The sequence below is a fragment of the Schistosoma haematobium genome, chromosome 3, assembly GCF_000699445.3.
Source record: "Schistosoma haematobium chromosome 3, whole genome shotgun sequence".
NCBI lineage: Eukaryota > Metazoa > Platyhelminthes > Trematoda > Strigeidida > Schistosomatidae > Schistosoma > Schistosoma haematobium.
This window is the reverse complement of record NC_067198.1, coordinates 22,917,543-22,939,645: the sequence shown is the minus strand read 5'-3', so window position 1 is coordinate 22,939,645 and position 22,103 is coordinate 22,917,543. Positions and strand designations below refer to the sequence as shown.

Here is a 22,103-nt window from a genome sequence, read left to right as displayed (position 1 = left end):
GAACGAAGAAAGCCGGGCAAGGTAAAAACGGTAATCCCTTTCAAACCTGTCCGCCGTTTCGTTTCAACGACCTTGAACGCGCTGAGTGGAAGCGGGCATTCCGTATTTCAATTGCCGTGTGTGTGTTGGGTCCTATGAGTATTAAATGTTTCCATATATAAGTCATCTTTTGATGCATAATAAACACTAAATAACTGCTAAGAGCATTAACTGAGTATTTTCTGTTTTGTAGTGCACACTTTAGCTCTGTTGTTCCTTCGAAACTTGATCTGTGGTCCTAAGTGCTGTAGTGAAAGTCAACAGCTATATATAATTTGTTGATAAGGTCCAGAAAACAACGTAAGAAAGATAAAATAACGTAAAAGGTTATAGATGCGCATAGTTTTTGTGAGTTAAGACGAAATGTCAACTGAAGGGTAAGTCCTAAATATTTGTTGTTCTTCCTTCAGTTAATTTTTTTCAAGGAATAACCTTTTTTTAATAACTATTGTATGTTGTCTCTAGTGCTTCATGCCCAAGTGAAATTTCAGTGGACGTAAGTGACGCGTTCCAACGTATTATGCTGAACAAGAGATTCGGAAGCTGGATTGAATTAGATAATGCGCTAAAGGATTTCCATAAAGTATGATAGGATAAATCTATGTTTTCTCAGATGACCCATACACACTATGTTCACGCAGAAAGTAGATTGTTGAAGGATGTGAGATATAAATACTTGTTTGTAGTGTTTCGTTGCACGTTTGGTCGTAAACGTAAATCAGAAGGTCTGAATGTGAATAAAAAACCGTGAGGACTCTAACTAATGTGTTACATTTAAGGTCTAAATTTTTAAATTGTCAATCGATGTTTCGCGTAAGATTGGAGGGTCAACAATACGTTATAAAATCTTACAACATGTCTCACAACCATCCGTGTACTGGTTCGTGGATGGTTTGTGATCCGTTGAGTAGACGATTGTCATCAGAAGAAAAAGAAAACTTGAAACCAGTTATATTGCGCTGTCAGTCGACGGACGAAGTTATCGAAAGTATTAAGGAAAGAACAGGTAAGCAGGTGACCGCTGCTGATGTCAAAAATATGAAAGCTGAACTCTCCACTGGTAAGTGTATATAAATATATTTCAGGTTGGACTCGGAAGCAGGTATTGCAGATGATGCGACAAAACGGTGAAGTTAGAGAGCATGCAGAAAATGGATGTATTACGGCGATATGCTTCAGCAGTTATGATCAGATACGGCTGTACAATCAATATCCCGAAGTCGTGTGTATTGATTCTACTAATAAAACTAATAATAAAAAGTGAATATGATTTTCGTTTTGTTCTACTATGTAGATATTCATTATTCCAATTAGTGGTGACAGACAATTGGGGTCGAGGTCGAACTGTACCTATCACGTTTCTGGATGCCACGTAAAACAATGTGGGCGCGTGCCTTTTACGGCAGTGTATTAACTTTGGGTAACAACACGAATAGTCGTGTTGAGTCATTAAATAGGCAGATAAAAAGATATGTACGCAAAAGCGACAGCTTGCACAAATGCATGTACAAGGCTTTTAAGTGGAGTTCAATGACATTCTCTAGAAAAAGCATCGAAGACCAAATAATCAGTGGAAGAACATACAATTATGATGCTCCACAGCGTCTTATCCCCTTACTTAACATGTTGACTCCATTTGCAAGATCCAAGGTGTTATGCGAACTTTAAAAAATGCGTTTTGTTAACTTAGAATATGAAAGCGGCGAGTGGTTGTTTATGGTTGACAGTGGACAACATTACGAAGTGGATGTAAGTATTTGTCAATGTAATTGTAGCACGTTTAATATGTGTCGATATCCGTGCCGCCATCTCCTGCTGGCATATGTTAAAAGACGAAATCTAACAGGTAAGCTATTTAAATTATAAAATATAAACTGCATAGCTCATCAACTTCTTAGGTGTTGCTGCAGATGGAAATTAGACAATAGGTACAACTTACAAAACAACACAGCAATTTCATTACGGAGACGGAGTAAAGAATATATACAACTTCAACGGCTCCAAAGAATGTGCAAACAACAAATTGTTGAGAAATATGGTGAACGCTTCGCGAATCAGGTGGAGAGAAAAGTCTACAATTTTTACTTAAGAATTATAAACAGCTAGACAGCAGGTTTACGATTAACAGTTCTTTGTGGCTTTATTTTATACCACTATTTATACAACTTGTAAACTTATCTTTCCACTTTAGTAGTCATGAAAAATCAATAAACGTTTTCTTATTTTTTATTTTCGTCTTCTTCATACTTTCATGGGAGCGAATGGTTTACCAATCGCTTTAACGAATAATTGTGTGTGAAAATTAAGAATTTGTACTAATGTATTAGTTACGAACTGTCGTTAGAATTTAGCGTTATATCGTTGTTCATTGTGATGAATCAACGAGTCAAATAAAACAACAATGCGACTTCCACGTAAAACCTTACAGATTAAACAACCGCCTTACATATTTTTCGTTGTCAGATTACGTCCATTATCAAGTTAGTATTAGTATGGAACTAGACAATTTCATGCAGCTAGTTCCCTGATAAGATGGATTACGTAATCCTTAGACCACCCTTCCACTCACACTTCTTTGCTAAATTATGTTAACTCTTCAGATTGTCTTCACTTATCTTATTAGTTCTTAATTCACTGATTTATTCATTACATCTAGAATTATCACACAATTTATCTTGTATGCTTCTGAGCTTCACTCGACTATTACACCACCCATCCTTTATGTTCCCTTAAGTCTAACATCAAATGACCTTTGACCTGTTCAAGCATATACATATGTATAGTTATTATTGATAACCTAGGTCATTCCAATTCTTTGCTTTCTATTATCTTTCATACTATTTCTTCCCTCAATCTTAAATTATAATGCATATTCAGTTGTATGCAACTTGTGAGAAACCACGAAATGTAATGCAGTCACATGATTATGCGTCAATATTTGTTTTGGCTTTATTTAGACCATAATTATACAAACTTACAGGATTTATAATGTAAAACACTGCTTATGGTTGTTATATTTATATTTAAATAATTCATTAGATGAGTGAACATAGCAGTAGGCAATATAAAACAGTTATCGTAAACTTGTAAACCGGTTTTCCACACGATCTTCCGTAATCCTAAATTCCATAAGCTTCATACTATTCTGAAAAACAACAAATCCGTTTTGAGACAAACAATTAAACTTTGTTCTCAGTATCATATTCAATAAGTTATTCAAATAGCAAGTAACAGACTGTGCCTATAAGTCTTTTATTTACAAGTAGTGACATTCATTCATAACTTCCTAAGTAACACAACAACTGTATTACCGAGACGGAGTGAAGAGTTTATAATAACTCATTTGTGAACCCTATAACAGACACGTCACAAATCAGTATTAACTAAAAAACATGGTTGTGTCACCATGCTCAAAAGAAACACCGATCGTTTTACTCATGAAGATTTTGTTCCTACTTGATGTGGTGTTATACACTATTACTGCAGACGTTCACAAAGCCGCTGGACAACACTATAAACGTCAATTGTCACTCACATAATTTTTCTCAGATACGTTACATAATTATGTCACTTCAGTACAAAACAATGGTACCTCTAATGGATATAACTGTTTATGGCTAAATACAAACAAGTTATATAATATTCACAATTAGGTTAACGCTTGATTGCTTCTACTTACATTTTATAAACAACTACCGACATCCATGTTCACCGTCACCGCAATCAAGGAGGTTAACCATATGTAAAAGATTTTACGGTTCATTTTCATGAAAACTCAATCTGTGATGTATTTTTTGACTAGTAACACGGTGAACTTTACTTGCTTGAGTTTGTATTGTTACAAATAACTATATTAAGCTAACTTCAGATTTACTTACGTGGTGATCAAGAAATACGTCAAACTGCCAATAAATTGGAATAAAAACTATGTTACAAGCACTAGCAATACAGAAATTGAAGTGTCATGCAAAAAAGCCTGTTAATAGCTGTTAAATAACGACACAAAAAATCCACGACAATATGTAGCGTGTGCGCGAAAATCCGTGGCTTACCCGCCAGTCCGTGCCAGAAAGCCGACCGCCATTGCTTACAAAGATGGCGGATGTAATAATTCCCGCCTCATTCTGATTGGTTGCTAAGCTGAAGGGCACATTTACGAAATTGAGTTGCGTTTAATTGCAGTCACGGAGAGCCACGAAATCAGTTCGAGGACTCAAATCTAAACCTTACGAAGAACGCCTCCATTCACTAGACCTTTACCCATTAGAGTATAGGCGTCTTAGAGGTGATTTATTAATGGCTTATAGTATTCTTAACACTTCTGGACATCCTCTCAAACACCTAATTAAGCTTAGTTCCAACACTAACCTAAGGGGTAACACCCAGAAACTAGAGACACAACATAGCAGAACGGACTGTAGGCATAACTTCTACCCCTTAAGAGTTGTCAAATGCTGGAATTCGCTGCCGAGCGAGCTAGTCCAAGCTACTTCCCAGGAGTCCTTTAAGAGGCAACTGGGTTTATTCTTAAGGACTAAGGATAGTATCACACTATGATTTACCAATTTCTTTTCCTCTTTTATTGTTAACATACCTAGTTTCCTGCCTTGAGGTATTGGTGATCCCCTGCTACTAGACACGGAAGCCTGTTAAGCGAAAGCTTCTTCTATTCCGTCCAAAACCATTTGAGCCATTTGAAGCCACAAAGAAAAACCCAAAGTTCTGAAATACAACCTACTGAGCAATAACCAAATCATACTTCATGGTGAAGCTGTGGAAGAGATGCAGGCTTTCACATTCCCGTGTGTGTCATTGATAAACCATGATAATCGGGTGCAAATGTGAAAGCATGAATTGGCAACGCACGGGAAACATTTTTACATTTGAAGTACATTTGGAACTCCAAACAACTGTCAGACAACGCCAAAATCAAACTTTTCAAATAGGAAAATTGAGACAGTTCCACAGTATAGAGTTTAAAAATTCGGAACTACCACAACCATCAACAAAAAATCACACACATTAACAAACAGCTGACTGCGAGATACTCCACTTTCACTAACAAAGTCTATCACCACTAACCCACTGAAACGGCAAATGAATCCTGAAATGAATAGTCCCGGAAATCCTTGACATTGATGCTGACCTCATTAGTTTTCCTGAACACGCCCCAGAATAAAGCACCTGGTAAAGCATACTCATCTGCAACGGTGGTAAATGTGAGGAGAAGGGAGGACAACCAGAAAATAAGTTACGCAAACAGACAAATTAGTGTTTCCGTCTACTAGCCTCCGTTTGCGCGTATCGATGATTAGATTATGGCATTGTAGAAGGTCCATACCAATGATTGGCATAGAAACATCTGCACCAACGAAGATCCAGTGAATGGGTTTGTGTAAACCCACGTTCAGATAAACGTAACTTTTACCGTATGTGGCGATAGGCTTTTCGTTTGCCACATGTAGATTTAAAACTGGTTCGTGAAGTCGGTCGTTAGAATTCACTGGAAGAACGTTAACTTCTGCGAGGTAGCGTCATCATATCGCCAGCTACGGTCACCGTTAACGCGTGCTGGCTTGGAAGTTTCCCGAGTTGTTTTTCGAGTCAGTTGGTTTGGATTTGAGAAAATTGCAATGTTTTCTGCAGTTTCTGGAAGACTTTCCATACTTGTTATGATACCAGAACCAGTCGGGGTTATCCGCCTTTCGTGGTCTAGAGACAGATCGCCTACGTGAAGTGCTTCTTCACGGTGTGTGTGACCGTTTACAGTCTTTACGAAATTTACGATAACGTAAGGGTATGACATAATTCTGTTATGTCATTCTAAGTCGTTTGAGGCTTTTCATTGACTGAAAAAACCTCAGTATTAGAAGATTTCGTGATTTCTAAGATGAGTTCGGCAGGTGCAGCCAGCATGTTTATGGCGTTGTTTTGAGACGAGACCAGTATAGCTTGCACCTGTTGAGGAAGTTTGGGTAAGAAAAGTTGTTTGAATAGGCCACCATCGAAGGTTCTTTGGCCGATGACCAGTTAGGTCTCCGTGTTTAAGGATAATCATTGAAGTGTTTCGTAAGGTTCCCAAGCCTTGTTTAGGTCATTCTCAGCGTTAGGCTATCAGCCCTTGGTTTCGGTTACCAGATAGTCTTAATTTTACTCTTTTGTTATTGTTGACTTTCGTTGATTGCTTAGATTGTTAGATATAAGTGCATTCCATGTGTTTGCTATCTGGGTTTATTTTCATTTTATTTACGGTTTTCCCTACTCCTGTTCACGCCCCATCAGCACACGAAATAAATTCAAACTAAACGCGGAGTGCAATGTCATTTCCTCCCTATTTTGCTATCCAGGACTTCGAAGTCCATTTTTTTTCATGACTCAGCTGAGCTGTGTACGACTAAGTTGAATGGAGTTTTTTTTTACTTTTTACTTGACTAGAAGTTTCGATGTAATTGAAGACTGTCAGGCTTTTTTTACTGTTGAAGTGACTTCACTCTCAGTACTGAGAGTGATTACGTCTACATTTGCACATACTTTCTAAAATTTTAGCTGTAATATGCTTCGTTTTAGCAATCCTCTAAAAGATTGCTGTTATTTATAAGGGCGATGTCGTGGAAAATGTGATTCTCCCATGGGGAGTTGAAAGATATTGGTATGAAGTGTACGGAATTTGCATTCTGTGAATATTTAGTATTATTTTTGTAAAGGAGCTTTAAATACATGAGGATTCTGACTTGTTGTATGATTTTCACCAAAATTTGTGCAAATCTGTGATTGTTTTCTTGAAAACCTCCATAAAACTGGTCAATTTTCTTGACAGTAATAAGAATGATAGCTCAGTATTTTCGTTGGCCATTGCAGTATGTATTTCTCTCCTGATGATATGCACTGAATATAGGATTGCTTGTATATAAGATTCCAGTCTTTGACTGCTCAGTGAAGTGACGGTTACTCAAAATTGGATTTATACGACCATGTTTTTGATCTTTTTTTGTTGGCTTCTGGGATGATAAATTTTAGAGACACTCAAAGGTTACAAAATGTCAGTACTCAAGTCATTATTCAAAGTCCACAGCGTTTAGTAGGAGATTGTCCCGAGTCCTATAATAATAAGATCGATCTATGTGTAGAGTCGCTCCTCAAATGATATATTAAGGAGTCCTGTATGAATTCCCACACTACTGTCTCAGGTAGCTCTTGCGTAAAGCTGTAACTAAAAGTAGATTAGCTATTTATTTGCAGTACTCTTTGTGAATTTTCGCGTAGGTGACATCTGTGGTGTACAACAAAGCTGTACAGGACCAGCCTATGTGACCTTCACGACTTCTTGGTTGGGGTCCGGAAGATAGTGTTACACAGTGGCTTGTAAGGTTAGATATAGGTTGAAATAAATCCAGTGCTAATGATGCTGTAATTTTCTTTTGCTTTCATAGATGTGAGAGGTGCTACTTTAACTGAAAAGATTCTTTCTGATGTTTTCTCAATTGAACTGCTCCTCTCATCATTTTTGACTTATTTACCTATTTTTGTCCATTTATTGTTTTTTTCCATATTATCATCATTCTCCTTTTTCTATCTCCTCACAATCTTATTTTCTTATTATTTGGAGCATATTTAGTTTTCTGGCTTTTTGCACCAATATTTATGTGCTTAAATAAATAACTAAACGCACATATGTAGAAATAACCTAAAATAAAATCTCACTGTTATTTAAAAGCGAGACGTTCTTACATATTATGAATTACTATTAAAACACGTTTTTTCCAAAGATTGTAACAGTGGTGTCTTAGTAATAATGTGCTGGTGTTTGATGTGTAAGTCTAAACAAATGACAAATGCCATTCCTTATTCCTTTACGTTCCTTATTACATTTTTGGACTCGTGTGACGTCATTTCTTCCTAACTGAGACATGAACTTGTTTTTATTTGTTCCAAGAGCTATAGTAATGCTCTCAGAATTATAGGATCAATAGTCCAAAGTATTTCCCTAATTTTACGTTAAAACCCCATTATTTACCACGCAATTTTTGATTTTTGTCTGGATTGAGTAGTTGTTTTCTTTGAAAAGGGAAGATTGCAAGTAACGTTTTGCTAGGTTCATTTCCATATCCAAGATGTAATACCTGGATTCAGTGCTAAATGTAACGATTTTCTGTTTTGGACAGCCTTTAATCGGCTTATGAGGTTTTGAAATAAAAATAATTCTTTTGACTCTGAAGCTCCAAGCCGTATTTGTAACCACAGTGACAGGTTGAAATTAAAATCCATTGTTAGGGATCCCAAAACCAGCAAATTAGCCCAAATGATAAGTCCACTTTAAATTCAACGAATCCCATAATCTGTTACAACAAAATCACAACTTTTTGTACAGTATAGTGATCCTTTGCGATAAATTGGAGAGGTAGGACTTTCTTGTTTTTCTTAGTTCTTAATGATTTGACAGTCATTTACCGATAGGCGTTTATGGAATTTCACCATCGAGCTTTTATGATAAATTGAGTAAGGCCAATTGTTATTCTACTTGACATTTTTAAGCTCTAATGCAGGTTTTTGATTTTTATGCTTGTAACTAGTGTATACGCGATGTAATTCTGGAAGTGAAGATTCATCTCATTATTCTTGCTAGTTTCTCTCAAAGCACTTTTTTATACAATATTGTAGCTTTTGATTTTTAATTTTAAAGATCGATTCCAGTGATATGACTCATCCTGGTTTATCCATCATCAAGTTACCAACTACAGATCTTGTATCAGGTAACAACTCGATAGAAAGTGCGGGAGAAAAAGTCGCTCAGCGTGTCGTGTTATTTCCAAAACAAAGTAACTCAGGAAGCCAACTTATTTGGCGTGGCGCTTGTTTGCAAAGTATTTTGAGTGATGTGCCAAGTCAAAATACTCAGTCTAGTGTTGGACAGCTAGGTAACAACTTTGGAGAAACCTTACAAAGAAAGATAGTCAACATAAACCCGTTTGAAGATAAACCTTTATCTTTGTCATTGACGTCGGTTTGGAATCAAAATCAACAAGATGCTACTAGCGATGGGATTTGTCCCCTGAATTCAAAAAACAAAAACTTGAAGAGACCTAGGAATGAATCCAACCCTAATAATCCTGAAGGTAACAGTGATTCATCTGAAGAAAAATCATCTACAAAAGTCCGAGCAACCAAACCTCGCATTCGGTCACAAACGAAACGTTCAGGTATACTACTGTTGGTGTTAGTAAAATATAAACCTCATCGAATTGTATTTTATTGTTGTTGATTATAGCTTCACTTTAACCAGAAAACATATATCATTGTGGAGAGTAAATTGCTGTATGCTGAGTTGCTATTGGTGTATTATTACAGTGTTGTATTTACTGAACGATAGTGAAGGGACAAACAGCACGGTAAAGAGTTTAAAATATAAAACCTACAAAATAGTCGAATAGGTTTTAATTATTTTAAAATTGTCACTCACCCACCGTTTAATTAGGCACAATTTTGCGTCATCGATCTCAGTTTCTACATTTTGAACCACTATAATGAGTTAAAAAGTTAGCAAAATAGGAATCATAGGAAGAGAAACGTATCTCAAAAAGAACAAACATTAAAACTTACTCATGAGGAATAAAATAGTTTGATAGGAAAGTACAGATCTTTGTTTACGGTAGTTACATCTAGTATCAAACGATACACAAAAAGCTTATGTAGTAGTTCTATCGTTGTTTGTTTTGGATGTAATATCGTATACTCGTAAACTTGAATTAACAGGTAAATTAGAGTACCACATTAATCAAAGTAGTGGATTAGTGGGTTATTTGTTAAACCATGCGACTCAGTCAATAGTCTACAGGTTTGTACTCCTCCCTACCTACTTTGGTTTGGTCAGACAGGCAGTATCACCTGTGCTGAGCACAAATTCCTGTAATTGGCAAATCAGTCACATTAGTAATTAAATAAGGGAACGTTTACTAATAATATATACGTGTAACTTGAACAGTGAACAGTCTTAGCTAAATTCATCTGTTATTTATTCGGCTTCAAATATTTAAATGATAAGCTCGAACGCTACATTTGGCCTCAAAATAGTTAAACTACTCCTCACGCTGATGGATAAGCATAAATGCGTAATTGCGTATTGGGTGATAACTATCCACATTGACCGAAGTTCAATATTGTTGAGTAGCTATAAAAATAAAACTTAGTAATCATGGTATTCACCATATAAAAATCAGAAGCAAGATTTTACCGAATACGAGTGATAACTCTAACGACAATTCCAATACAGTAAACAACTGCTCTCTTCTAACTTACCTACTCTAAAAGACAAATTTTGTTAAGATTTGTTGAAAGAAACCAAAGTAAATTATGATTTACATCCAAGTTGGCTCAGTTATATATCAATTAAGTGATTATTAATTACCAAATCTTTTTAACAGAGTAATTGCCACCGAATACAAAATCTTATTAAAGTAATCAATACAAGAATCAAACAAGTAACTACAACTAGAAGCTAATGAATACAATTCACTCGGAATAGTGTAGTACAACGAAAATGTGTTGAAACTAATTCAGTGCAGATCACCTTAAATCAAAGTGCGAAATGAAGATTGATCTTCCTTATACGTTGTATTTGAGGATATAGCATCCTAAACGCAAGGTATTTAAACTTGACGTATGATCGTTGTCACACAGGGTTTATTTCTAGTTGTTTTTCCTATATTTTAAGTAAGGAATGGGGTAATACACAGTCGTCTATGGGAAGATAATTATCCTGAAATCCTGACCCAATATTCCAGTTCAGAAGTTGCACTTATATAGTAACTGGTAATCCATATCAATTATGGTCAAAAGTGTGTAAACAGGGCCATTAGTACTTAAGCTTTTCTTCACTTGAGGCAACAGCTTTAAATAGTATATTGAATGAATTTGTGTACTTCATTTTGAGAAATAGATTTACTAAATGATATCAATGATTGTTTTCTGAATTTTGATATCTTTTTAATTTTATTGCTTTATAATTCTAGGGCGGCGAAATGCTCCAAAAGTAAGTCAGGTAAAATGTTTGCATGTATCACACTACCAAGGATCTTAATTCATTAGTTAAATTAGTTATCTAAAAATACTTTTTCTACCTAACTTCAGTATATTTTGTATTTCTCGGAAGCCATTTCTGCTGGGACTGTCATTCTAAAAATGTATATGTCAGTTTTGAGTTTATTTCATGATTCGAAATTTATTTTTGGGAAATGGGTACCACTTTATCGCATAGAAGGCTGGTTAGAAATTTTAACTGATGTGGCTGAAATCAACATTCCAGTTGTGTCGCTTCATCAATTTTAGCTATTTCTGTTAAATTTGGGTTGTCTTTTTGCACTCTTACTTTCTTGTTTCAGTTACTGTTAACTTTTAAAAGGTTGTGGTACCTAGTACTTGGATACTTTTGAAAATTATTAGTATTGAAGAATAGAAAGCTCTATGTGACAAACTACCTGTTAGTACATAGGATCAGGTAAAGTGGCTTAACAATGAAAACACTTGAATTTCAACCATTGGATAAAGAATTTAAAGCCATTTGGTGTTTTAGGGTCTAAAAAACCTCCTTTCAATGTTTTACATCGAGGTCTAATGGATTAGTTTGTTTGTGGTCATTTATTTTGATTTCAGTATTTATGCTTTTTTCTGTTTTAATTTTATCTCAAGGGAAATCTTTCACTATTGTGCGAGAATGATATTTCATTATTTGATACTTACATATGAGCCAAATATGCTCATTATCCTTGGGATGAGTATGTTGGCTTCTGTTATGCTCCTCCGTTTATCAGTTATTCAATGTTTTATAGACAGTAAAGTGTTGAGTATTTTTTTCAGGTTTACTAGTACTCTATTGACTTTAATGGATTTCAGTACAAAAACTAGTGTATATTGTTGTAACAATAAACACGTTGACATTCAGCTTTTTGTATGCAGAAATGTTTTGTTGAATTAGTGATCAGGATTTGTATAACTGTATTGTATGGTATAAATATATCAATTGTGTGGTGTAACTCTTTGTATATGAATAGAAGCAGTACATAAGATATTCATTTTTACGTTTTAAAATTCAGTTAATCATTTATGATCAGCGCCGGATCTAATGCAAAAGTACATTAGCCCAAATTTCTGTACCAAATGGCGAGATGAAATTAACGGGATAATTAGCATTGAGGTCGATACAATCCTAGTGTTGGTCAGTCATAAGCAACGTGGAACCTGCTACATTTGTGGATCGGTCGAAATCAGTCATAAAGGGAAAGACTAAACTTGAAGAACATAGTCTAGACAAAGGTATAAAACAGGGGAGTAATAAATATGAAATAATACTAAAACTCAAGATACAGGAGAAGATCAAGAATAAATGCGTTTGTGGCATTGTGACTGATTTTGTATCATGTCATAGGGATTATACTGGAATTTCAGTTTCATCGTGGGTATGACGAACAGTTTACTTAACTAAATATTTTAGCAAATCATAAGCATTTTAGTCTTATATGCTTAATATGGTTATTTTTAAATATATTTCATGAGTCATTAATCTTTTTAACGGCATTATCTGTTTTATTTAGCCTGTACAACAACCCCTTCTTCTAACCTTGCGACCTTTTCATCCACCTGGAAACTTATTACTTCCTGCATTTGATCTAATGTCTAAGTTTGGTAAGTTAACTGATTTATTTGTGAACGTATTTCTTACTTTGTGTAGCTGTTTTTCCCCTTAAATAAATTTTCCAATTAAAATTACTATCTATAGACGATTCAAAAGATTCCATTAATTACAAACCAACTTCGCACAATAGTGTGTTTTGGTTTGGCATGTGTTGAGTGAAGATTCTATGAGTCTTTTTCCTTTTATTCTGAAAAACATTGTTAACCTTAGTCAGGGTTTTTTTAAGTACCTGTGCCAAGTGAAAGAAGTAAAGCTGAATTCCGATTTTCTCAGCTTTTGTGTTATGCATATCTGTCTTCAAAGTTGAGTTTTGTCATCTTAATTACCGGTTGCTAATTGGTGGAACTAAATTGATACAAAATATATAGTTGCATCAAAATGAACACTATTTGATATTTGCATTGTATCTGAATGATAAATGATTTTCGATTCATTAGCTTATGGAAGTTTAAAAGGCCAAAAAGTAAGTGTGTATGTACTTGACTGCAATCGCTGAATATATCGCTTGATAAATTATGAATCTTTGTTAAACTATAGTGCAAAACTTGAAAGTAAATCCTGACTCAGTGGTCTAAAAGTGACGCGCTCGCCCTAAGATGTAGTCGGTCTGGGTTCGGCTGTTGGTATGATCATAAATCCTCACTGATGACAAATCTTAAACTAGGAGGAATAAACTACAGTTCTCCCTGTTTTTCCGTAGCCCATTACAAAAAAAACATATACTTAATTTAATTTCCACAACCAAGCAAATAAACATCAATTATGACGTTCACTACTGCGAACTGAATATGTCGTCCGATGGGACTTGTGGTAAAGCATTATAAGAATCAGGATTTGTATCGTCGATTTTCATTATTAAGTTTGTAAAGTGAGTTAACATATCAAAGTGTATCTTATTTAAGCATATTGTAGGATTAGTTAGTTTATAGATGCTTATGACTTCAGGTAATATTGAGGCAATTCGCACAGGATGCACGTATGCCAATAAGGGACTGATCAATTGCAGTCCTAAAAATCAATAGGAAGATTTAAATAACTAATACGACATAAAATGCTACATGATTAATTCCCTATTACATTTAATAGCCTATCTACTTAACTAATTTTTAGCTCATATAAATCTTTTTACATGGCTTATTTATGGACTCCTATATTTTATAGAAAAAAGAGTAAACTCAACAGAAATTGTCAAAGTGTGCTTATTTAAACATTTGACTAGTTTTCATGGCTAAAGCATATGAAGTTTCTAGGACTAATAAAAGGTGGAATGTCGGTTTGATCGTTTTTTTCCTATTTAAGAATGTTAAATTTCTGTACCTATAACGGACCTTTGCTATAAATATTAGGAGGTGGTTTAGGGAAATATCAACCAAAATATGAGTGTTGCATTTCTCAAGTGAATTCAATTTGTAGTATTTCATTATATATAATTTTGCTCAAACAAAAATACTATATTTGTTTCAGTCACAAACTAATATATGCTAGAAAACACTTTACAAACATACTAGATTGGAAAGTGTAAACTCCAATCTTGCGCATAGTTGGATGTGTAAAATTTCGTACTAGGGTGATTTCTTAATTTTCAATAGTTCTCTACAAAATATCATCCCTTAACGAAAGTTATACCCAAATTAGTCCATTTTCGCATAAGCTACTTCATCAAACACATGTGAAAAATTTAAAATTTGCTTTTGTAATATATATTGCTACAAATATCCTTACCACAATATTGTTGTTTTTCATATTATAACATAGATGGTTTAGTTTCATTTGAAAATGACAAATTAGTAACAAATAATACTTCGAGTAGTTTATCAACTATCAATGAAGAAAATATTGAAGAGACATCAACAACACTTAATGCTTCTGTATCAACTACCGGTCGGATGAAAAGTAGTGCAGGAATAAATGATATCGACTTTGAGGTTAGTCTTCACTAGTCATCCACTTTTTTCTCTTGGATTTTTATTCATCAAGATTTAAAATATTAATCATGCTATTTATATTATTATGTTGTAACTTATTATGAAATTCAGACAGGTTGATTGTGAATATTTGAAAGACACATTATTATTGTCTTCGTCATTTGCTTACTTCAGTTCAATCAATTCTTGTTTTTTTATTTGACTAAAAATACTATCGACTAGGTTAACATCTGTAGCTCTGATAGGATTTGCTTGTATTTATCAAGAAATGAGTTTGGAATTGAAGCGTTTCTTTGAATTAATATGTAGTTGTTAGACAACTGTCCAGAAAGTTATTGGTGTTTAATTCCTGGGGCGTTTCGTCACCGTGAAATTATTTTATTTACCCATTTAATAAAAAATTTGATACAACTGAACATCATAAAATCTTGGACTGTAAATCTTTTTTTGTATTACACCTGTCCTTGAATTAACTGAAGATCCCCAATCAACTAATCAGAATTTTATTTTCTTCTATTAGTTATTAGTTTCATCGTGAATGTTTGAAGCTGGAATATGAAATTTCCTCCTTTTAAACTAATGTACTGCTTCGTATTAGTTGTACTAACATTTATCATACTATCAAATATGTCTCTATATATATCGCAAGTCGAATGATATTGATTGCATAAAACAGTAGCTAATTCAAAACTGGTGCACTAGTTTTTAAACTTGAGAGTTTTTTTATATAAAACTAATAGGACGACTTGGTGCTGAGCACTTCAGGAATAAAACTAAAAACTTTTGTATTGCTCGCTAATTTTTTAATCATAGGTTGAAAAAAAACAAATGATAGAAAATGTAATGCAACTGATTAACAAAGCTTGAGTTTTAGCATCAACCGCAGATTTTTTCGCCGCCAAAAATACTATTTAGTTGCATGAAACTTAGTTATGTTAAAGAAGATTTGAATTGTAACCCAATGAGTAAAACTGAAGTGGTCACCTGAGAGAATCGCGAATATAAAATTGAAACAAGTTAACAAACTATATCAAATAGATCATTAGTGTTCTTGATAGATTTACAATAACTATGTATTATAATTTATTATTATAATTTTATTTTCCTTGAAAAAGCTTGGGCCAGATTGCCAGGCGAAACGTTGGATTTACTTAAAATTCATTCGCTGAGATTTTACAAATATATTCTTCTTTTTAACTATGTATTATGTTTTTTATTTTGGTCATGTGTATAATTTACTGAATAATTCTAACTTATATATATATCCACTATATCAAGGAATTTAAGCATTATAGACGTCTCAATGGGTATTCACTTTTCGTACATGTCAATAAGAAAAAATATGGATCATTTCCAGGCTCGACACTCGTTGATGATACAAATGATGCCAATGATAACATGCAAACTGGCCTTGGTATCTCTAGTTCAGGAAAAGAAAGCCAGAAATCCAATCGTAGATGGCAGGTTTGTAACCTCTGCTAAGATAGATATCATTTATATTTTATCTTTCTGTTTTATTGTTTTAATCAATTTAAAAGATGGTGCTTATTCATGTTCTCACTACATTCTTTATATCAAAGTCAAGGTGTCGGCGGAGTTTTTATTTCTCTACTATGTATGATTGTAAAAGCTGTAGTGGCGAGTGGATTTTGGCACACTGAAGTTCTTTTTCAGAAAAACATCTGGTTCGTAAGGCTTCCCACCTCTTTCTTAAGATGTCTCTATCACAGCTGATCACACATCCTTCAACAGTTTTGTTTATCGACAACAATCGTTTCGCTAGATATTTTTAACGTTTAAATATACACAAGGTTTTTGCTTTAAATATTTGTAAGAACTTCAGCACTGTTTGTGGTTGTTTCGCTCTATTTGCTGGTACTTATAATGATTAATATCAATAGTTTCAATTTTCCAATGATCTATTTCTTAGTCACACTGATTATTTGAAAACAACGGCACAGAACTTCACGAAGCCTTTGCTAAGGGTAAAGAAAGATCCGTCAAATGGATTTTTCTTACTATATCAAATTTCATCGAACATCTGGTCAAAAAGATCAAATCATCACTGTAATGTAAACAAGAACGGAGTAAACTCCCTTGAAATGTTAAGGGAATAGGATGTTTTTATTGAAACAGTGTGGTTAAATCGTATACATAACCAACCGATGATCTTGCACATGAAGTCAGCAAAAGTGCCCGTAAAAACTTAGAATTCTCATCAGTCTCTAAAGCACCTAGTTGAGTTAAGACTTAGTAAGTAATAATTCCCTGAATTAGGGAAGTTTGTGTTTGAAAACCAGCAAACATTTAGTTTTCAATAAAATGTCTTATAGTTTTCCAATTTTCTTGACCGTTTTTTCCAAATTAATAAATGCGAACCGAGAAATTAAGATTTATTTAGCTGAAAACTAGGAGTGTCAAATATAAAATTACTTACTTAGGCCTGTTACTCCCATCGGAGGGTAGGCTGCCTACCAGCGTTCTCCAACTCATTCTGTCCTGGGCCTTCCTTTCGAGTTCTATTCAATTGTTGTTCATTGTTTTCATTTCTATCCCCATTTCTCGGCGTAATGTGTTCATTGACCTTCCATTTCTCCTTTGGCCTTGAGGGTTCCAGGTGAGGGCTTGCCCTGAGACGCAGTTGGGTGCTTTCCTTAATGTGTGTCCCACCCATTTCTAGCGCATCTTCCTAATTTGTTCCTCCTCTGGAATTTGGTTTGTTCTCTCCAACAGTAGGTTGTCGCTGATATTGTCTGGCCAGCGGATCCGAAGTATTTTGCGTAAACAGCTGTTTACAAACACTTGTATCTTCTGGATGATGGCTTTCGTAGTTTTCCAAGTTCCCGCCCCATACAGTAAAACTGTCTTGACATTTGTAGTGCAAATTCTGACTTTGGTGTTCGTTGAGAGTTGTCTTGAGTTCCAGATGTTCTTCAGTTGTAGATATGCTTTATTTATTTATTTATTTTAACACATAGATATTGGTACAAGGAAGAGACACTTTACTAATTAGAGGCAGTGATATTCCAACAAATCTCTTAAACAGGGTGACTGATTACTAAAACTAATGTGTTGACAGATTTTGACTCGTGCATAAGCATTATAAATTGTTTGCAATGTTCTACATGTTACTGTGTAGCATAGTTATTTTTATTTACTTTAACACATAGTCATCAAATACATATGCGCCACACAAATCTTATTCGACATGTGTGAGGGCTGTGATACTGTCCGGGTGCCCAAACCGAAACAGGTGGTTTTCTTAGGGGGCCACACCCCGACCCTTTGACCTAAAGGTCTGATCCACAAGGCAGTGGAGCATCGTAAGCAGATGCAGTCCCATGGAAGCCGGTGACCAACAATTGGTCCATACGCCATTTGTTCCCGCAGGATACTGGAGCCAGCCCATGTGCACCAATGGTTTGGAATCCGGTTAAAGTGCCGGACCTTCGCTTTTCATCCTCTCATTTTCGTAAACAACACCCCCGCCACGAGAAGGCAGTGAGTAGGACTTCCCTGGTAGAGGCTATATACGCGTGACCATGTGAGAGCATTTCGAGAGGGAGAGCGGACTCTTCCCACTCTCGTCCGTACCAGGGCATTTGGGGGCGGTTCTTTCTTTTCCGATCCCCGCCTTCACATATGCATCAGATCCATCGTATTCATCAATGATCCTGCGCAGATATGTAAAGCTTTTCACATCTTCCAAAGGTTTTCCGCCAAGTGTGATTAGACTGATGCATGTTGTGTTGTATCGGAGAATATTGCTTTTCCCTTTGTGTATATTGAAACCTACTGCTGCTGAGGCTGCTGCTACACTGTTCGTCTTCTGCGTTTGTTGTTGGGTGTGCGATAAAAAAGCCAGAACATCCACTAAGTCTTGGTCGTCCAGCTTTATCCTAGCTGTCCACTGCATCTCATGCTTCCCCTAAGATGTTGACGTCCTCATGATCCAGTCGATCACCAGGAGGAAGAGGAAGGGCGAGAGTAAGCAACCTTGGCTGATACCGGTCTTTACTTAGAACGAGTCTGTCAGCAGTCATCCACGCACGATTTTAAAGTTTAATCCATCATAGGAATTCCGTATGATGTTGACTGTCTTTTCAGGCAAGCCGTAGTGTCGAGGAGGCCTCCATAGTGTTGTCCTGTCCACGCTATCAAATGCTTTCTCGTAGTCAATGTTGATGTAGAGTGATGAATTCCATTCAATTGATTGTTCCACAATGATCCGTAGAGTTGCGATTTGGTCAGTACACGATCTATCTTTACGGAATTAAACCTGTTGGTCTCGAAGTTGGGTGTCTACGGAGTCCTTCATTCTGTTTAACAATACCTTGTTTAAGACTTTACCTGGCATTGAGAGAACAGTGATGCCCCTGTAGTTATCACACTTGCTGGGATCGCCTTTCTTTGGTATATTGATAAGATGTCCTTCTTTCCAGTCTGTTGGTACTTGTTCCTCATCCTATATCTTGCTGGATAGAATGTGGAGTATCCTTGCAGTTACTGCTACATCTGCTTTTAGTGCCTCTGTTGTCTGGTCCTGCTGCTTTGCCGCTCTTGATTTGTCTGATGGCTATGCTGATCTCTTCAATTTTTGGTGGGCCAACATCGATTGGGAGGTCCGTGGGTGCTGCTTGGATGTCGGGTGTGTTCAGTGGGGTTTGTCAGTTCAAGAGTTCCTTGAAGTGCTTTACCCACCTGTTCCGCTGTTCTTCAATGTTGGTGAATACTTTACCTTCCTTGCTTTTCACTGGTCGTTCTGGTTTACGATAATTTCCAGTGAGCTTACTTGTTGTATCATACAATTGTTTCCATCTCTTGCAGCCTTTTCCGCCGTCATTAATAGATCTTCCACATGTTTACGTTTGTCAGTTCTGATGCTACTCTTCACTTGCTTGTTTGCTTCCGTGTATTCGGCTTGTGCCCTGGCTTTATCGGTTCTTGTTTCGTCTGATATTGATTGTATCAACAGTGATCCATTCCTTGTGATGGTGCCTCTTGTGGTCCAGAACTTCATGACATGTTGAAGTGATCACCTCCTTGATCACTTTCCATTTGTTATCCATGGTAGTTCCCTCTCCGTTGAGTAGATCGTGAAAGGCCTGGGACCTATTGTTGTGGGCTATCTTGAATTCGTTGAGTCTGTCAGCATCCCGAAGAAAGGTCGTATTAAAATTTCGTGATATCCGACCCGTTGTCCAGTGCTTCTTGAGTTTCAGTTTCATCTTGGCGACCAGCAAGTGATGATCTAAGGCTATATCAGCTCCTCTCTTGGTTGTTGCGTCTTCCATCGTCCTTCTGAACTTTTTATTGATGCAGATATAATCGATTTGGTTCTGTGTTGTGTGATCCGGTGAAGTCCATGTGGCTTTGTGAATGCGTTTATGCGGGAATTTAGTGCCTCCTATGACCAGTTTGTTGAAGGCACATATTTTTGCACATCTCACCACTTTCGTTCCTTTCTCCCAGTCCATATCGTCCCATGATATCTTATCTGGTATTGTCCATTCCAACTGGCGTTTAGGTCTCCTATCCGAATGGTCACGTTCTTTCTTGAGCATTTCTCAACGATTGAATGCAGCCTATTGTAGAATTGATGTTTAATATCTTCACTGTAATCGTTGGTAGGCGCATAGCATTGGATGACGTTCATTGTAATGCCCTCTTTCTTCGTTTTGAAGGAGGCTTTGATGGTCCTGGGTCTATGAGACTCCCATCCTATAAGTGCATTTTGTGCTTGTTTGGATAGCGTCAGTGCAACTCATTGTGCATGTGGAGCATTTTCTTTATGGTCGTAATGTAACAACAGCTCCCCTAAAGCTAATATTTGTTGTCCGACCTGCCTTCAATGTGTTTCACTGATTCCCAGTACCTACAGGTAGTGTCTTTTCATTTCTGCAGCAGCTTGGATGACTCTCCAAGTCTCCCACATTGTACGAACATTCCATTTACCTAAATTAATGGTTGTTCTGATTGTCAGTAGGAGCCTCAGCTTCGTGACTTCCGAAGAAACTTTTCTAAATGAAGACCCTCTAACTTCCAGGGCAGAGTTTAAATGGTTTGAATTGTTTTTTTTGGTTAGCGTTTTTTCAGCGAGTTGGTTTCCTACGGGATGGGGTCGTCAACCCCATGCGCAACCTTCCTTCTTTATCCGAGCTTGGGACCGGCAGTAGCCTCAAAGGGGCTCCAGGCGAAGTTAATTATAAAATTGATTACTGGAAAACATGAGTAACTGTGAAACACTCATATCCTAGTATATACAGTTTTGTAGTTGACTCAGCTTATTGCAAATGTCATAATTATGCGTTTTGATCGTTGTACAGTATTTGGATTTCAATAAACCTAATGTAACCGTTCCGATTTTTCCATTTATTATTATGAGGAATAGACTTATATGAAAGCAAGAAAATATAGAAACTTCGATCTTGCAGGCATAATTAAAGGAGTTAGCAAGTACGAATTGTATAGTATTTAATTGCGATGTGATGAGATTTTTGATAAGAGTTGCTATAGAATGCTTATTTTTAACAGGGATTTGAGTAACTGACAGCAAAATAATATAGAACTATGTAGAAAGTTTAATTTGGCACGTAAATCTACTTACCTAGGTGCTTGAAATGCTTCTTATGTGTATAAGGATAGTAGGTACTAGCCATCTATGGTACACAAGTGAATTTTCATTTATTGATCAGTTAACTATCCTCACCTTCGCCTGTAGTTAGCCAACGAAACCTGGGATGTCGTGTGTGGTTTTAATCAACACGGAATACAGAGTGCTGCCTAGCTCGCTGTTTGCAGATATATTGTTGAGTTTGGTGTAGTATAACACGATAAATTGATTTTTGATTAGTTAATTCAAATTTACTTATCTGTTCGTTTTTATCCAACTTAACTTTTTTGTTTATTTAAGGCTTTGTGGTTAACAGTGCCAGAAAAAGTTAAACGCGAATGGAAAAACAAGGCAAAGCGTCTTTTAAAACAAATTGAACAGCATGGAAAACGAGAAGTTCTATCCGAAGATAGAAAATTAAGAGAACGTGATCGTTTGGAAGTTCAACTCAGTCGCACACAAACAACATTTTATAGTTTGCTTGATCTGGCCGCTCATTTCCAGCTTTTAAGTGATCGATTTGCAACATTTTCTAAAAATGTTAATGATTATGAGGTAATTGGAAGTCTCATCTATGATAGTTCTTTATGACCAGAAAATTAGTTGCACAAATCAGCTATGATTAGAGAAATTGTTTGCTTAAACGTTTACTGTTCATAACATTATCTGTGAGTTTTTGCAACACATATCTAGCTCATTACCCGTTCTGTTGGATAATTAAATATCAGTCTGGTATGTTTGTTACAAAAGCTTGAGGCGATATATCCTACAGTCAGATATTTTAAGTCATTTTATGTTATGCTTAAATAAAAGTTCGGAATATTGAGCTACTGTATTTTTA

At 35.9% G+C, this 22,103-nt stretch overlaps 1 protein-coding gene across 1 annotated transcript in view; it reads left to right on the top strand.

Moving 5' to 3' along the window:
- Positions 1 to 6,056: 6,056 nt before the first annotated feature.
- PSMD9_1 (26S proteasome non-ATPase regulatory subunit 9) overlaps positions 6,057 to 22,103 on the top strand; it is a 36,263-nt gene continuing 20,216 nt past the window's right edge. The window contains exons 1-7 of the mRNA XM_051213308.1: positions 6,057 to 6,108; positions 8,720 to 9,236; positions 11,046 to 11,065; positions 12,624 to 12,714; positions 14,480 to 14,649; positions 15,928 to 16,113; positions 21,563 to 21,817. Coding sequence (XP_051069271.1) covers positions 8,735 to 9,236; positions 11,046 to 11,065; positions 12,624 to 12,714; positions 14,480 to 14,649; positions 15,928 to 16,113; positions 21,563 to 21,817 — 1,224 coding nt within the window. The 5' untranslated portion in view covers positions 6,057 to 6,108; positions 8,720 to 8,734. The remainder of the gene's footprint in view (positions 6,109 to 8,719; positions 9,237 to 11,045; positions 11,066 to 12,623; positions 12,715 to 14,479; positions 14,650 to 15,927; positions 16,114 to 21,562; positions 21,818 to 22,103) is intronic.